We start from the raw sequence: 16,438 nt of genomic DNA, 5'->3' as shown, positions 1-16,438 counted from the left end.
ACATATTCAAACACTATTTCTACGATATTTTTTTAAAAAGAAAGAAAAAAGTAGGACTCCCCTGAATTGGCATTCTGTAACAGATAGGTGTTAGCTACTAAAACGGGGGAAATGGAATGTTCATGTAAGACTAAAAAATTATTAAAATGTAATTTACAGCTAGGTGTCACAGCCACCAACTACTATAAGGTAGTATTGTATCACAAAATTCAGAGTTTATATCAAGTAATTCCATTATTCCTTCTGTAAAATTTGAAAGAAATAAAACCGGGATGCAGTGAATGACATTGCAGCTCTCTGCTAGAAAGGCCAAGCAAGGTTTTCTGTGGAGATGCTTGTCTGTGCTGTGCAGGCATCACCCTCAGTCTGTTTACTAACTGTATCAGCCAAGTGATGATGGGTGAGCTGAATTTCACGAACACTGTATTTGTGTTGCTTTTTTTTTTTTCACTTAACTCATAGACTCATGAGTACATTCAATACCATGAATATTCATTAAACAGCCAGTAAACATTCATTATAGTGGGAATCAAGAACTAATGTATTCACTTTGGATGGTTAAGCACCAGAGTCTGGATCTGCTGGCCTGGGGAGACCCCAGGAAAATGGGTGGATCTGACCTCAGACTACCCTGCCAGTCCACAGAAGGCCCTGGGGGCCGTCGACCAAGCAAGCACAGTATCCAAAGCCCAACACAGCCTGTTGTGCCGGGCCGGGCCTGCACTCTTACTCTCTCCCTCTAAGACAGATCTGTGGGCTACAGAGAAACAGCTTCAGTGGCTGCTGGCCAACGGGTGCTGAGAGTGTGGATCTAGAATAGATCTGACCTCAGATCATCCCTCCAGTCCACAGAGGGACCCACAGCCCACACGGGGGCCCAGGCGGCTGTGCACACGTTCTCCAGCTACAGCTCCATAACCGGACTCTCTGGTTGACTGATCTAAGGTGGCACAGCCTGGATGGATTAGACAGAAACTAAGCCAGCCACCCCAGCGGACTGTTCCCACACACTTGGGCAGAAATGAACCAGCCTGAAGGGATCGGGTGAAACCCTGGCCAACCTCCATGAGCCAGAAGGCAGTATTTGCTCTCTCAGGCAGGACTGAGCCTAGGCCCCCAAGTCCCAGTGCCCAAGGACAGGGTTTTCAAAGCCCAGCCAAAGGCAGGATGCCTACACTACCTCGAACCGATCCTTGGGTTGCAGAGCACCAGCACCAGCCTCTGCTAACCCAGTGTGGAGCCCAGGGTGTGGAGCAAGTCCCCTGGAGCTGAAACCAGTCACCTGCCTGATCCAGGGAAGGGTTCCCTGATCCCACAGGTGAAGGTTCTCAACCTATAGACACTCACCAACAAAGTGCTCTTACTGACCAGTGAAGGACACCAGAACCTACCTCCCAACATAAGAGACAGCAAAATGAGTAAAGGCCAGTGTAAAAAAACAAACATCAAAAACCAAACCAATGTGGCATCCCCAGATCCCAGCTATCCCAAAGAATTCAACCCTGAGAACTCAAACACAAATGAAGCACAAGAAAATAAACTTAGATCCTTTGTAATGAAGATGATAATGGAGGAAACTAATAGAATCCATAGGCAAATGCAGGAAGATCCAGCCAAAGAGATTGAGGACATTAAAGAGGCCCATAGAGAGGAAATGAAGAAATCACTGGAAGAAATTTAGGAAAATACAATCAATCAGATGAAGGAAATTAATAAAACAGTTCACAATCTGAAGAAAATGGAAACAATGATAAAAGCAAAGACAAAAGCAAGCTGGGAACAAGAGAACTTACAGAAGAAAGCAAGAAATGCAGAGGTAAGCTTCTCTAACAGAATTCAAGAGATGAAGAAAGGAATTTTGGTGGTAGAAGATACAATTGTAGAATTTGATGCAACCATCAAAGAAAATGTTAAACCTGAATAATTCCTGACACAGAACATCCAAGGAAATCAAGGAAACATGAAAAGACGAAATCTGAGGATAATAGGAATTGAGGAAAGAGAACAAGCCTGGCTCCAAGGCCCAGAAAACATTTTCAACAAAGTCAACAATGAAAATTTCCCCAATTTAAAGAAGGAGATATCTATAAGCATACAAGAGGTCTACAGAACACCAAATAGACCAGAAAAGAAAATCCTCCCGCCACATAATAATCAAAACACCAAATGTACAAAACAAATAAAAAATACTAAAAGCTACAAAGGAAAAAGGCCAAGTCACATATAATGGCAAACCTTTCAGAATTACACCCAACTTCTCAGCAGAGACCATAAAATCCAGAAGGGCCTGGGCAGAGGCCCTGCAAACCCTAAAATGCCAGTCCAGACTACTATACTCAGCAAAACTTTCAATAACCATTGATGGAGAAAACAATATACTCCATGACAAAAACAAATTCAAACAGTACCTATCCACAAATCCAGTCCTACAGAAGTTACTAGAAGGAAAACTCCACCCCAAAGAGACAAGTTACAACCAAAACTACACAGGAAATAGATAACTACATCATCGCAAAAACACAACCAGACAAACTCTCTACTGTAACCAACATAAAAAAATTAAGGGACTTAGCAGTCACTGGTCATTAATATCTCTCAACATCAGTGGTCTCAATTCTCTGATAAAAAGGCACAGACTAACTATATGGATGCATAAACAAGAACCAACATTCGTCTGCATTCAGGAAACACATCTCGACTCAGTTCGGCTCAAAGAAGCCGTGCTCTTCCAGGAAAATGGCGACTCCTGCTCACGTGCCTGAGTCGCCACTGAGGAACCCTGCCCGCCGTGCCAGCCACAGCCCGTGCACAATGTGCTTGCTGCCCCACGGCTTCGAGGCCCCAGCTCCCGAGGACTTGGGGCACCAGAGTTCAGCAGAGCTGCGGGAGAGGTTGAGGCGCCAGGAGAGACTTTTGCGCAACGAATAAATTCATTTGCAAATTGCTTAGCAACGATAAAAAGATCTCAGACATCATCGCCAAACTGAAAGCTGCCATTGCAGAATGTGAAGAGGTTGGAGGGAGAAGTGAGCTGTTTAACCCTGTTAGTGTAGACTGTAAGCTAAGGCAAAAAGTTGATACGGACATAGACAAAGCCCAGAATTCTGACCTGATGCTTGATACTTCGTCATTAGTTCCTGAATGTTCCTCTGTAGATATTAAATCCTCTAAAGCAACCTCAGAAACCTCGGGACCTGCACGTCTCACTCACGGAGGCAATGAGGAGACTTTGGAGGCTGCCTGTCCAGTGAGCACAGGCCCAGCTCCCAGCAGCAGAGCCAGGGCACTCTCGTCTGAAATGAACCAACATCTTGCCCAGCGCCATTTCAAGTCAAGCAGAAGATACTTTCCAGCAGCATTGACAGTCTATTTATCACTAAATTGCAAAAGATCACAATCTCAGACCAGACTGAACCCTCAGAAGAAAACACCAGCGCTGACGACCTTCCAGGGTTCCAGAGCGAGACTCCTAAGAAGCCGCATTACATGGAAGTGCAAGAAATGCGAGCCAGAAACCCAGTGCCCCCTCCTCATAAGTTTAAGACCAATGTGTTACCCACACAACAGTCACTCACCAAGTCATTGTCAGAGGGGTGAGTCTCCTGCCTCCTCAGAAGAGTGGCAACGCAAGGCCAGGCAGCATCTTGATGACATCACAGCAGCGCGCCTCCTTCCGCTCCACCACCTGCCTGCACAGCTGCTCTCTATAGAAGAGTCGCTGGCCCTGCAGAAAGAGCAGAAGCAGAGTTACAAGGAGATGCAGGCAAAGCTCGCAGCACAGAAATTAGCCGAGAGACTGAATATTAAAATGCAGAGCTACAATCCAGAAGGGGCGTCTTCAGGGAGAGACCGAGAAGTGAGGGATGAAGATGATGCCCAGTTTAAATGAATGCTGAAGATGAGCGAGCGTGGGGAGACCTCCAAAGCTGACTGTTGAGCTGTTACTGTCCCCTGTCAAACTTCCTAACAAGCATCAAGATCAGTGTCAGACTTTGCTGAGGGACAGCGTGTTTTAAAGTTACACAAAAGTAGCTACAGAATAAGAACCTGGTTTGTCATTGAGAAGATGATCTTCATGTGCTTGAACAGTTGAATATTTGAACATTGTGTTTGACTATATTGTATTACAGTTTGGCAGTATGTTGTGCATTGGTCTGATAGTTTAGTGTGCTAGAGCACACTTTTTCTTTACGCTAACTGCTTTTTCCTTATTCTTACTCTTATCAAATAGCATTGCTTACATCCCTTCTGGCGAAATACTTTGTTACCCCAGGCACCCACAGTGAATTAGGAAGACCTGGGTCCCTCTCCTGAGATGAAGGGAACAGACTAAAGCATGGGAGGCATGGGTGCATGGAGTTCCTGAGGTGCTGGATGTGTGAAGTGCTGTGTAAGACACTCAGAAATGGTACAGAAGGGTATATTTGCTGCTCCTGTCCTGGGGTGACAGCTGTCTTCCTGAAATGAGGATATGGAGCCCTTTGAAGAGGTGCTGGGTAGGGGAGGATCTGCGCTGGTTTGTGAGCTACTCTTAGCTTCCGGTGTCTTGAGCTCCTTGCTGTCCTGGATGATAGGTCCCTGTACTGAACACTTAGGTGTGGTAAGGAAACTGGCGTTTTTCTAAGAGTTACAGTTGAATTGTCAGTATACTGCTTTTTTTTTTCCATTTTAAACCCAAAGAGGTGTTTATAGGTTGCAGAAACCTCAGTCTCATGTATGTACACATTTGTGTTGTTTAAAAAGATTATATGATCATTTCCAGCAAAGATAACAATGTTACCAAAAAAGCCCTTTGTCTATTATGTGGAACTTGTAAAGGAGAAATAAAATACCAATCAGAGCACAAAAAAAAAAAAAGAAAGAAAAGAAAAGAAAAAAGAAAGAAAGAAACATATCTCAACCAAAAGGATATACATTACCTAAGGGTAAAAGGCTAGAAAAAGGTATTCCAAGCAAACGGGCATAAGAAGCAAGCTGGTGTAGCCATTTTAATATCTATCTAATAAAATAGGCTTTCAACCAAAATTAATCAAAAGAGATGAGGGAAGGACACTTTATACTGACTTCCAACACAGGCACAAACGGATGATCTTTTCATGTTCCATTTTGGATATTTGCCATTAGTTGCTCAAATCTGTAGCCTTCCAGACAACCATTGTTATAGCCACAACATTGCAGTTTCTTGCCACATTTCTAATTCAAGACATTAAGCTGAGACCCTCCTCCGGAAACTATCATGATCCCTCTGCCAAGCTTAGTTGGGGACTTGTACACTGTTGCTTAAGTCTACTTTCTGGATACATTCCTGTGGTTTCCATCATATGCCAGTTCTAACTAACTGCTTAGCTTTACAGAAGACTGATTTGGGGGCTTTACCTCTGTCGAAGGGAATATTGTGCTGCATAGACCATATCAGGAGACTGCAGGCTTTACGTCTAAATGTCTGCTTCAAACCATGAGTCCATTCCATGGACTGTGCAAGTGACGAAGGGGCATTTCATAGGCCGAACTTCACTGAGAAAAAGTGTTTCTTGGCTTTTGTTTTGTTTTGTTTTAAAGAAAAGTGAGGAGCAATAGCAGTAGGGTGAATTTGGAGGTGAATATGTCCCTCCTGTTTGCCAGTTGAAAAGAACCAAGGAGGCAAAACTTTAAATCTGAAAGAAAAACTGCTCAGGAACCGTTACAGTAAGTCAGATTTCATTCTTTCTGTTTCTGGACAAAATCAAATCAGCCAGTCACTCTCACTACAAATTAAGTTGCACTAAGTGCTGGAACTGTGCTTTAGTGTCCGCATAGTTTGTGAATTCACACCCATTTACTGATTTCCTCGCCATGGCTTGGGATTACTTGCTGTATTAAACAGTAATAGTCACATTTACCCAGCACGGAGCTGGAGGGAAGGCACGGGTGAGTGCTTGCTGCTTCCCGCGTGGTGCGTCTTGTGGTCTGAAGTTTGGTTTCTCCACAGAAGGATCATATCCCGGCTCTCTTGGGAATGGCAACAGCTTATATGATCTTGAAGCAGACGCCAAAAGCCAGAAACCAGCTGAAGCGCATTGCCAAGATGACTTGGAATCCCATCGAAGCCGAGGATCTGGAGAAGAGCTGGCTGCTGCTTGCTGATATTTATATTCAGTCAGCAAAATATGACATGGCAGAAGAATTACTGAAGCGTTGCCTGTGCCATAACCGGGTAAGTGACTAAAAAACAATAGTTAACTGTGTTGCATAAGCTTCCTGTAGTACAGCCCTGGGTCCGTTTTCTGATGTTTTTCCTTTGTGTCTTGAATTTTAAATGTTTATTCCAACTATAATCAGGAAATGAACATTAATGATTTCAAAAAGAAGAAGCTGTGTTCCCTTGAAGGTAAAGGAAAGACAGATTTATGTAGCTTCAAGTTTTAGCTGGAGATGCCCCGCTTACAGAAAATGCTTTAGGAATACCAAGCTTTCGCCATGATTACCCATCTCACCCCAGAACTAGTGAGAATTTGCAGGATATTCATTGTGGCTGTCTGTCCCTCCCTTTAGGACGTGTTCATGATAAAGTTACTGCAGCTATATGTCATTTCTAATTCAATTTAATAAAAGTCCTTATTTTCAGGTATAAGAGCAATTCTTCAACTCTATACTAAGTAAGCCCTTTCTACTTATAATCTGCTGTTCAGACACAGAAATAAGATATCTTATAACTTTTTTAAAGTTTACGTGTGAATTAGTATTTGCTGAGAAACAATTCTATTTAACTTAGAAAGTTTAAGCTACTTATATACACAGCTTTATACCAATTAGCTAAAAATGTTAATTACAGTAAATGTTTTTTTATTCTCTTTAAGCATATTTAAATGAGTTATTTACTTTTTAATGAGGAGTTACGATTACCTAGTAGTAGTAGTAAGATAATTTCTTAGGCATTAAAAACCTAAAATGCACGACCCTTATCAATTGGTAGACTATGCATTGTTAATTCACATCCAAAGACTTTCTAGGTCTTTGTGATCCAGCTGGCAAGAGATCACATTCAAAGATCTTCTAGGTCTGTGATCCAGCTGGATACAAACACGCCTTTAATCGAGGAGACAGAGGCAAACAGATCAGAATTCAAGGCCAGCCTGGTATAGAGCAAGTATCAGGTGAAGAAAAGCTTAGATCTAGGTGTGGTGATACATGCCTTTAATCCCAAACAAAGGTAAAGTTAGTTTGTAGAAGGAAGCGCCCATGTTTGAAAGTGATGTCTAATTGAGTGGCAGAAAAGGTGATAAATCAGAGAAGACTTGACAGAATAGGATACCCCCAACTCTCACAAGATGAGAGAGGAAAGGGAAGCTACTTAAGGGGCAATTTTACAGAAAGAGGAGGCAGTTTTACCAGGACAGTAATAGAGAGATGGGTTGCAGAGAAAGAACTCAGGTGAAGATGGAATGAGCCAGAAAATGAGGAGCCAGAATATTAGAGCAGAGTGCTGAGTTAGTTTGAAGCCAAGCAGAGCAATTCGGGCCAAGAGAAGCTAGATTAACTAAGTCAGCTGGGAGAAGAGTTTGAGCCAGAACAGCTGAGTTGAAGCAGCCAGCCCAGAGCTCAGTGACAACAAGAAAGGGTGAGCTTATTAAGCAGTAAGTCTCAGAGGCTGAAAACGTTCTAGGCCTAACTAGGTTAGATTGTACAGAGGCTAGAAGCTTCCACGACTAGGTCTAGGTTCGCAGAAGGAGGCAGTAAACCTCCAAGACAATAATTGAGCCAGGAGAATAAAAGTTACTTTTACAAGACCAGTTTCATTAATTTTATCTTATATTGGCCCCAAAACCGGAATCCTCACTGATAGGCTTTAAAATGTAAGCTTCTGTATAGATGAACACAGTGCGCCTGGTCTGAGATTAAGTGAGTAGGAAGTAAGGCTTTGACGTGGATAGAATCCCAGCTCCGGTCAGCCCTGACCAGAAGGCAGCGCCTGGTGTGACTGAGTGTGCTTGCCCCTGCAGAATCTCCATCCAGCCCTATTGCTTTGGGATGCCGATTTGAAAGCTGGAGACTCAGGAATCAAAGCCTAGGAACCTTGAATTACATAATCTTAAAATGAAAACCACTGATATTTGACCAAGAAAGCATAAAAGAACACTAGGGCATCGTATCATACCAGATGGCAGGAAAGCTTTCAGTGTTGGTAAGCATCATGCCAGGCACTCAGGAGCCACACTGAAGACAGCGCAACAGTTAGAATTGGGACACCAAGTACCAAAAGGAATGAGAACTGCACGAGATTAAAACCTGTCCAATATGTCAAACAGATGACTGCGTAAAATTACAACAACAACAACAACAAAAACAAAACCCAGAATCAGTCAACACTGCAGTGTGCTAATAAGCTGGCTGTCTCTGTCAGACAATGGGAAATCCAACGCCTGTCCTGGGTTTTCTGTATAAACTGTACTGTTAAGTAGCCGAATCTTTGATAAGACTTCTCAATGTAGAGATGTTTCCAGGTAATTAATAAGCAATGATAAGTATCACTGTTTTTCAATATTGGTGAGTTTATGAATGGACAGAATATTACAAAATGTCTATGACAGAGATGGAGCTAGGATGAAAAACTACACAGTATCAAGATGAGTACAACAGTACACTATATTTTCAATCATTTGAAATAAAAAAATAAAATCTAAACATTTAAGACTGTACTGTGCTGAGCTATGGGGCATCCGAGTGGTAAATAGGGGCTTTCCCAGGCTCACATTTTTGTCTGTGTTTTAATGAAAACTGATTGTAGTGAAAATAGTGATCAAATATCTTAGAATAAGGAAAAATGTTATAATACATTCTGTTGGCATATAAAAAACATTCATACTGAGTCTCTAACACAGTGGTTCTCAACCTGTGGCTTGTGATTCTTTGGGGATCAAATGACACTTTCACAGGGGTCACATATCAGATACCCAGCAGATCGGGCATTTACATCATTCATAACAGTAGCAAAATTGTGGTTATGAATAGCAATGAAAATAATTTTATGATCGGGGGTTCACCATAAGATGAGGAATTATATCAAAGGGTTATAGCATTAGGAAGATTAAAAACCAATGCAAAAAGCAGGAAATATCAATGGTATCAGACTATATTATAGAAACAACACAAAGATGTGTTCAACTAAATCCATGTGAAGAGAAATGCTGTTGTTAAGATTCTTTATACTACTTTTATTTAAGATAATAGAGGCAGAAGAGAAATTCTCTAGATCAAAACCAACTCGAGCTATTTCAAATCACTCACAAGCTATGATATGATGTGGATTGGATTCTCAGTCTAACAAATTCTTAAAAATAAATTATATTTTAACAAATTGAAATACGCCTAATGTCTGAGCAGATGAGTGACTAAGAATTGGTACTTTCTGTGTGGGTTATGTTAAATGAAGTCTTTATGTTTTAGAAAAGCATTCTGGCATATATGTTATATATATGATTATATATATGATTAAAATTATGTAGTATCTGAGGATATTTTTCTTGGTAGTATGGAAGTGTAAGTATAGGGCAGGAAACAAGTCAGTGTTGATTTTTAAAGGAAAATCATGTGTCTATTGGGTTCATTATACTCCTAAACCTATGTGTTTAAATTAGTAACAATATAACAGGTACCTACCTGTATATGAGTAAAATATGCATACTCTTATGTGTATTTCTTGTTCTGTGAAAAGGAGTTCTACTTCTGATGGTTATGAGCTGGCTTTTGGTATAAGAATCATCTATTGCATCCTGCACATACTTTGATGGAATTCTCAGATTTGAAAACCATTAACACCATTTAGATGGGTTAATATAACTGGTGTCCATGTTGTGCACATCCCATAAGATTGTATTGGTATGGAGTTTAATCTATTCATGTCTTCCATTGCCCCTAAGTCCTGCTGCAAAGCTTATGAATATATGGGATACATTATGGAGAAAGAGCAAGCTTATACAGATGCGGCCTTCAACTATGAGATGGCATGGAAACACAGTAACCAGACAAATCCTGCAGTGGGTGAGTTTGGCAAACTGGGCCCAGTGTGTTAACAAGAAATAGTATATTATTTTTAAATCTTCTTTGAAATGCATTTTAGGATAATATATATACTAAATGCCACCTTCCACTATGGATGTTTTAAATTCGTAATGACTCGATTACCTGTAAATAGTTCTATATAATTTCCTGAAGATCCAGCTTGTCTTCAGTCTGGAAACTAGACTTATTCTGCCTTTTCTTCTCCCTTCACTCTGCTATTTGAAAAAAGTGTCCCGCTTTCAAAGAAATTATGCAAGTGTTCCATTACATCATCACCTAAGTTTCTTTTGCTGTGGGTCTTCTAAAGCCTTTAGCACTCAAGTACAGTTGTTGGGGTGTTACAAAGGGCTGCATTTCTCCTAAAACCCTCATCAGTTGTGTGTGCAGACTCTTACGTGGGGATTGTTAATCTCCAGTGTCTGAACAGTTGGGTGGCATAAATAGTGACTAACCTCAGCCTCCTGGGGATGGAGCTCCTCCCACTGAGCTGAGTCTGATTCCCTGGAGCAGTGAGAGGAAGGCCCTTCCATGGACACTTCCTCCTGAGGTGACCCTCAGGTACTTCCTGCTGTTCTAGAGAGAACTATGATCTTCCCCTACTTGGCACTGTCCCACAAAACTGCTAAAAATGGCCTAAACTCTCCCTTTGAACATTGGCAAGATTTTTATAGTTGAGATAAAGACGGAGTGTGTCCATGGCCGCAGCACATGAAAAATTACTTTGTTTGCTGTGTCCCTCCTGAACTATTTCACTGCATGTGAATATGTTTGTAAATATGGCTTGCCTCACTGTGAGCATACAGGCGTTGATGTTTTTATTAGGTTAGGCCATTCCATGCTATGAACGTAGCCTAAGACAACACCAGTCTTTAGCAGCTGTGTCACAATGTTTGATTGCAGTCAGTCAGTACTCCTTATAATCACTGTCACATGTGCAGCCTGGCCCCTGACTTGTGCTTCTTTAGGATATATTAAATTACTAGATTGGACAAAGTAAAGGTACTTATAATTGTTATATCATTCCCAGGAATTATACATCATATGAAATAGTCATCTTGTAAAACGGAAATTTCTTAAATACCCATAAAATGTAAATAATTTTGACAATTTAGTCCTTCAGAGTAATATGTTTCAAAGTTATTTACATATTCTGTTCCTTGGAAAGCTTCAGAAAACACAGAGACTCCAACTCACCAGCTTTTCCCGTATTTTATTGTAGTCTACAAATGATCTTGGCAGCTCTCCCAGTGTTCATTTCATAGGTGTTTCTCTGACATTTTCAATTATTTAGTTTCTCCCTTAAGCTTGTCACTATATCCACTACTCCAATCTGGCTGGCCAAATTAACAGTGTATTTCACTTTCACCTGTCAAGAAACCCTTTAAAATCCCCATACTGTTTCCATAGAATTCTGAATAAGATGCTGTCATTGCAAATGGCACCAAGATAGATATGCCAATAATATGTATCATATATATATAGTTATAGTCCTTGTATAAATATGCCCAAGAACACATTTTAAATGAGAAACACTTTAAAATAGAAGAACACTGGGAACTGAGAGCCAGTGAGGGAAGAACCTACTTACACCTCCACTTAGGTTGCATGGCAGTCACTAGACTTCTTGCTTCACTTTCTCCTTTTCTACTGCTCGCCCTGTATTTGAGTGTGTATGCTTTGGACAGATGTGGTGTGCCTGTCCTGTACTGTCCATGTTCCTTGTGCTCCCTAGCCCTTTATTGCTTTACTTTGTTTTGTTCAAGATGACCTTATTGACTTCCAACAGTAAAGTTATGATTTAAATATGAGTTTTTTTAACCAGGAAAATTACTATTTTATATATGGTACTCCAAAGTTTTTAAAAACATATCATAATAAGACTACTATTTTGAACATTAAAATTGTAGTAAGAGGGACTGGAGAGATGGCTCAGCAGTTAAGAGCACTGGCTGCACTTCCAGAGGACCAATGCTCCACTCCCAGTACCCACATGATGGTTCACAGCCATCTGTAAATCCAGGTCCAGGGAATCTGACTTCCTCTTCTGGTCTCTACAAGTGGTGTGTGTGTGTGTGTGTGTCTGTGTGTCTCTGTGTCTCTATGTGTGTGTGTCTGTGTGTCTGTGTGTCTGTATATGCAAACAAATCACTCATAGACACAAATAAAAACAAATATAAATATAATTATACTGTAAGAGGTAAGAATTGTTTCCCTAACAGTTAAGGAAACTGAAAACCAAAAATACAGATAGTGTCCTTATGGTTTCAAAGTTAATCAGCAAGCCAGAAACTCAAAATTACACATTTGAAAGGTTTCAGTAGTTTGATGAGAAAAGTTACCAATTTTACCCAGCTGTGAGACCTGGGAGACACAATAATGACTTGCCTGGCAAGACATTTCAGCTGGTGTGGTAGTGGCTGGCACAAATGGCCAGGAGTAACCACCCACATCATATTTGGATTTAATTCTTGTTCCATGAGGTAAAACCCATACTTGGCACCATTGTTGGGCCAAGAACCTGTGGTTAGACATTACATAGGCCCTAGAGGAGGATGTATTAGTATTGTTCTGTTAAATGGGCAAGTACTAAACTGACTCCTAATGGATGACTTATTGTTATCCCCATAGATTAGTGCACATTTGAACCATCATCAGAGAAGCTTCTGTTTGCAATAGATGGTGATTAACATAGAAAACCACAAGGTGGCCAAGGTTCAGAGAATAAGAGCATAAAAATGCTCAGCTCTAAATTGGGCATCTACACTACACCTTCTCCTCCCAAAACTTGGAGTTCATTGTGGAAGAGGAGGTGGAAAGATTGTAATCTTTTCTTAGTCTTGGAGTAGTCTTATAGGAGAGCAATGGGCATTTTAATTGTCTTAAAACTTCTAATTGTCAGCACTAGAAGAATGACATGCACTAGAAGAATTCTATATGCATAATTGTGACAATCTTGCTATTCATTGATTTAGACATCTGATGAGTAATCTACCCACCTATGCTGCTCTCTGATTTGCTGTCTACTCAGCAAGTGGTTTGGTTTCTTACATGTCTTACCATTGGGTATGTTGTTTTCTGCCTTGTGAGTTTTTATTGTAACCTGAAATCAGGGAGACCTGTTTAGTAAGTTAAAGAAACCACACTTGTGGACTAGCAGTTCTGACACCAACCAGTTATCCACTGTGGTCCTTTTAAACTCTGTTCTTTTCTGTTTGTTCTCTTAATTTCACTTTGCTGTCTATTGTCATGTCACTTTTTTCTGTACTAGTTTGGCCAACAGCCTCCCTTAAGGCTTCTCTAATAAGTCAACAAAAGAGGAAGAAAAAACATGTACCACTGTATCATATTTTTTTGTCTTAACAGGATACAAATTGGCATTTAATTACTTAAAAGCAAAACGATATGTGGATGCAATTGACGTATGTCACCAGGTAAATACTTAAATTACAATTTCTTAAAATAGTACAGACAGAGGTTGGAAAGATGTCTCAGCTCCTAAAGTCTAAGGCTCATAACCAAAAGTACAGATACACAATTTTCTTTTACTCCCAAGATGTCATTGAATAGAAAGAAATAAAAGATGCAGTTTTTAGCTAAGTAGTTTATTAAATAAATTATGAAAAAATTATCAGTATTTAGTTAAAAATAAGAAAATAAATTTATTTAAAACAAGGATTGTTTTTTATTTAAAATTAGGGTTACAATGGTAAAAAAAAATGTTTGTGTTAATTTAAAGACATAGGCTGGTAGGGAAAAGATGTTAAACAAAACCCAACTTGGAAGGTATTTGAAGGCCTGGAGAGATGGTTCAGCAGTTGGGAGCATCCAGTGCTTCTGCAGAGGACCCTGGAGTGGTTGCCAACAACAGTGTGCAGATCTGAATCATCTGTAACCCCTGTTCCAGGGGCTCCCCCATCACCCTTTTCTGGCCTCTGCAGCCACCAGGGACACATTTGATGTCAGAGGTCATATTTTTTAAGTGGAACTTTTTGTGAAAATATCTAAATTCTATATATCTAAATAGAATAAATCTAAATTAGAGACTTTTGATTTGTAAGTTATAGAATATACGCCATAATTTAGAAAGTATTTCTGCATTTCATCTCATTAAAACCCTGAAATTAAAATGACATAGTTAAGTTTCTTCTAGAATTCTACAGCTCTTCGTGTCTGTCATGTTCCAGTAGTCCGCCAAGCCAGGCAGTAGTTTGAGAATGAGTCCCTTACAGTTTTTCATGGCCCTTATCGCAGATAGTTATGTACCAACATTATGGTATAAACACCTGGCTAGGGGATTGCTGTTGGTTGCTTAATCCCATCAGGTAGTGCTTCTCACTAAGATAAGGGTGAGCACAGAGAAGGCTTATGCGTTAGAATCTCTTGTAGAGTTAGTTCGGTCTTCTTAAATGAATAGCTCTTCACTCTTAGACTTGTATTCCTGGGAATTGGAACATTCCAAAATCAGCCAAGATAAATCTGATGTATGTTCCCAGTTAGTATCACTCTCCCAGAGTGTATCAGACACAACAGGTACCTAAGTTACAGTATTATAAGTTGCCTTCTGTATCATCTGTTAAGGAAGCTTATATGGGATGTTTCCATTTGTGGTTCCATATTCTGACGTTCTTATCTGCCTGTCTAAATGAGTCACTACTTTACAGCTAAGATTCTCACCTTTGAAAAGTATGATAGTTACAATGTTAATATAGGGAACTCTTGACCACAGTTCCCATTTATATTAAGAGTCATAGCTCCCTTGTTCTCAACAGTTTATTACAAGTTGTTTTGGTTTTGTTTTCCCAGGTTCTTAAAGCACATCCAACTTACCCCAAAATCAGAAAGGATATACTCGATAAGGCCCGTGCCTCTTTAAGACCTTGAAAATGATTGTTTTAACTGAAGTGTCCAGCAGAGAGATGACAGGGATCGCCCTGCCTTTGCAGCCGGGCAGCAGGCACTCCAGCTGACAGCGTCACAGAAGCATGTCCCGCCTTCTCCAGCAGAGGCTGCTGCTGTCCATGGACAAACCGTGGTCTGCGATGTCACTGATGGAGTGCTGGCTGAGATCTGATCTTTCTCTCTTCCACTAGGCGCAATCATGATTAAGGCTAGCACTTCCACCAGAGGATGTTTTTGTTAAAGTCTTGGTGATCTTTTCTGAAGACTATTAGATTTTTTTAGCAATCTTATTTAAAGTCTACTGTTATCTGTTCATTTTTATTACAGTTTATGATATAATCTCATGTAATTTATGAAAAAAAGAATAAATATTTTAAATGTATATTTTAATAAAGATTTTGTAAATGGCTGGTTTACATTTTTCTTAGAATTCAAAAGATATGTTGTTTTGTAAAAATAAAGGTAAGCTCACAGGGTACTCTGCAGTTAGGTGATAATATTGAAGGAAATGACATTTATTAGAAAATCTTTCCTGGAAAAGTATAAAAATGTATTTTGGCTCTCTTCATCATGTCTGTGCTTCTTCCTCAAAGCAACTGTGATCTTAAGAAAGGGTCATTTTTCTGAAACCCGTTTACATAGGTTCAGCATTATCCAATCAGAAGCCACAGACTGAGTCTAACATATCCCAGACCCTGGTCTGGTGAAGAAAGGTGAAAATTGCTTTCAAAGCATAAAGTGGGCGGTGGATGCCCTGGCACATGGCACTCTTCAACATTGGGCCTCAGACTTTTTCACACCAAATTACCCTAATCCTAACAAGCTGCCTCCTTTGCATTCTTTTCAGTGTTTTACAGCATCTTCTTAAGTTTGTTAAAAATAAAACCATCTTCAGTTTTATTTTCACTTGCAATAAAATATTTTTAATAATTTGTTTTTCTTTAAACTAGATTACTTTGGGAGTCACATCTCCATGATTTTAGTGTCCTTTTATTTCCAATTATGTGCTATAAAATTCTAATCAGTCTTCACTAAAATTGCATTTATAGCATTTCATAAAACTCTGATATTAACGTTTAGGAACTATTTCATATCTAATAAAAAACACTTTTGCATTTCTTACTGCATTTGTTCATCACAAGCTTAGGAAAATGTATTCTTCCTGTTCTAAAGACTCCAAGCTGTCCAATCCCTAGGTGAAGAGCTGTAGGCAATTAACAACTGCTAAGAGAGACACACTTATTCTTCCTCCTAATTAGCTATGCTGCACCTCCCCCACCCCACCCCTGCACCCCCAGCTTCCAAACCCTGCCTGTTCCTTCCATAACAGGATGAACATGTGCATGTGGTGATTTGAATGAGAAATGTCTGCACCACAGGCTCATGTATTTGAGCATGGTGTCCCCAGTTAGTATTGCTGTTTGGGAACACTGTGAAACCCTGAGGAGGTGCGGCCATCACTGAGAATGGAATTGAGGTTTACAGTGCCTTGGGTGGTGTA

General features: G+C 40.1%; 1 protein-coding gene and 1 pseudogene across 2 annotated transcripts in view; both read left to right on the top strand.

Moving 5' to 3' along the window:
- TTC21B (tetratricopeptide repeat domain 21B) overlaps positions 1 to 15,345 on the top strand; it is a 75,934-nt gene extending 60,589 nt beyond the window's left edge. Inside the window, exons 26-29 of the mRNA XM_084798176.1 lie at positions 5,969 to 6,193; positions 9,897 to 10,017; positions 13,402 to 13,469; positions 14,842 to 15,345. Coding sequence (XP_084654302.1) covers positions 5,969 to 6,193; positions 9,897 to 10,017; positions 13,402 to 13,469; positions 14,842 to 14,919 — 492 coding nt within the window. The 3' untranslated portion in view covers positions 14,920 to 15,345. The remainder of the gene's footprint in view (positions 1 to 5,968; positions 6,194 to 9,896; positions 10,018 to 13,401; positions 13,470 to 14,841) is intronic.
- On the top strand, positions 770 to 4,890 carry LOC311606768 (DNA-directed RNA polymerase II subunit GRINL1A-like; annotated as a pseudogene). The gene has a single exon. The product of its transcript is annotated as a DNA-directed RNA polymerase II subunit GRINL1A-like (transcript).
- Positions 15,346 to 16,438: the final 1,093 nt, after the last annotated feature.

This window comes from Acomys minous (genome assembly GCF_964271855.1).
Source record: "Acomys minous genome assembly, chromosome: 10".
In the NCBI taxonomy this organism is placed as follows: domain Eukaryota; kingdom Metazoa; phylum Chordata; class Mammalia; order Rodentia; family Muridae; genus Acomys; species Acomys minous.
This window is presented reverse-complemented; position numbering and strand designations above follow the sequence as displayed.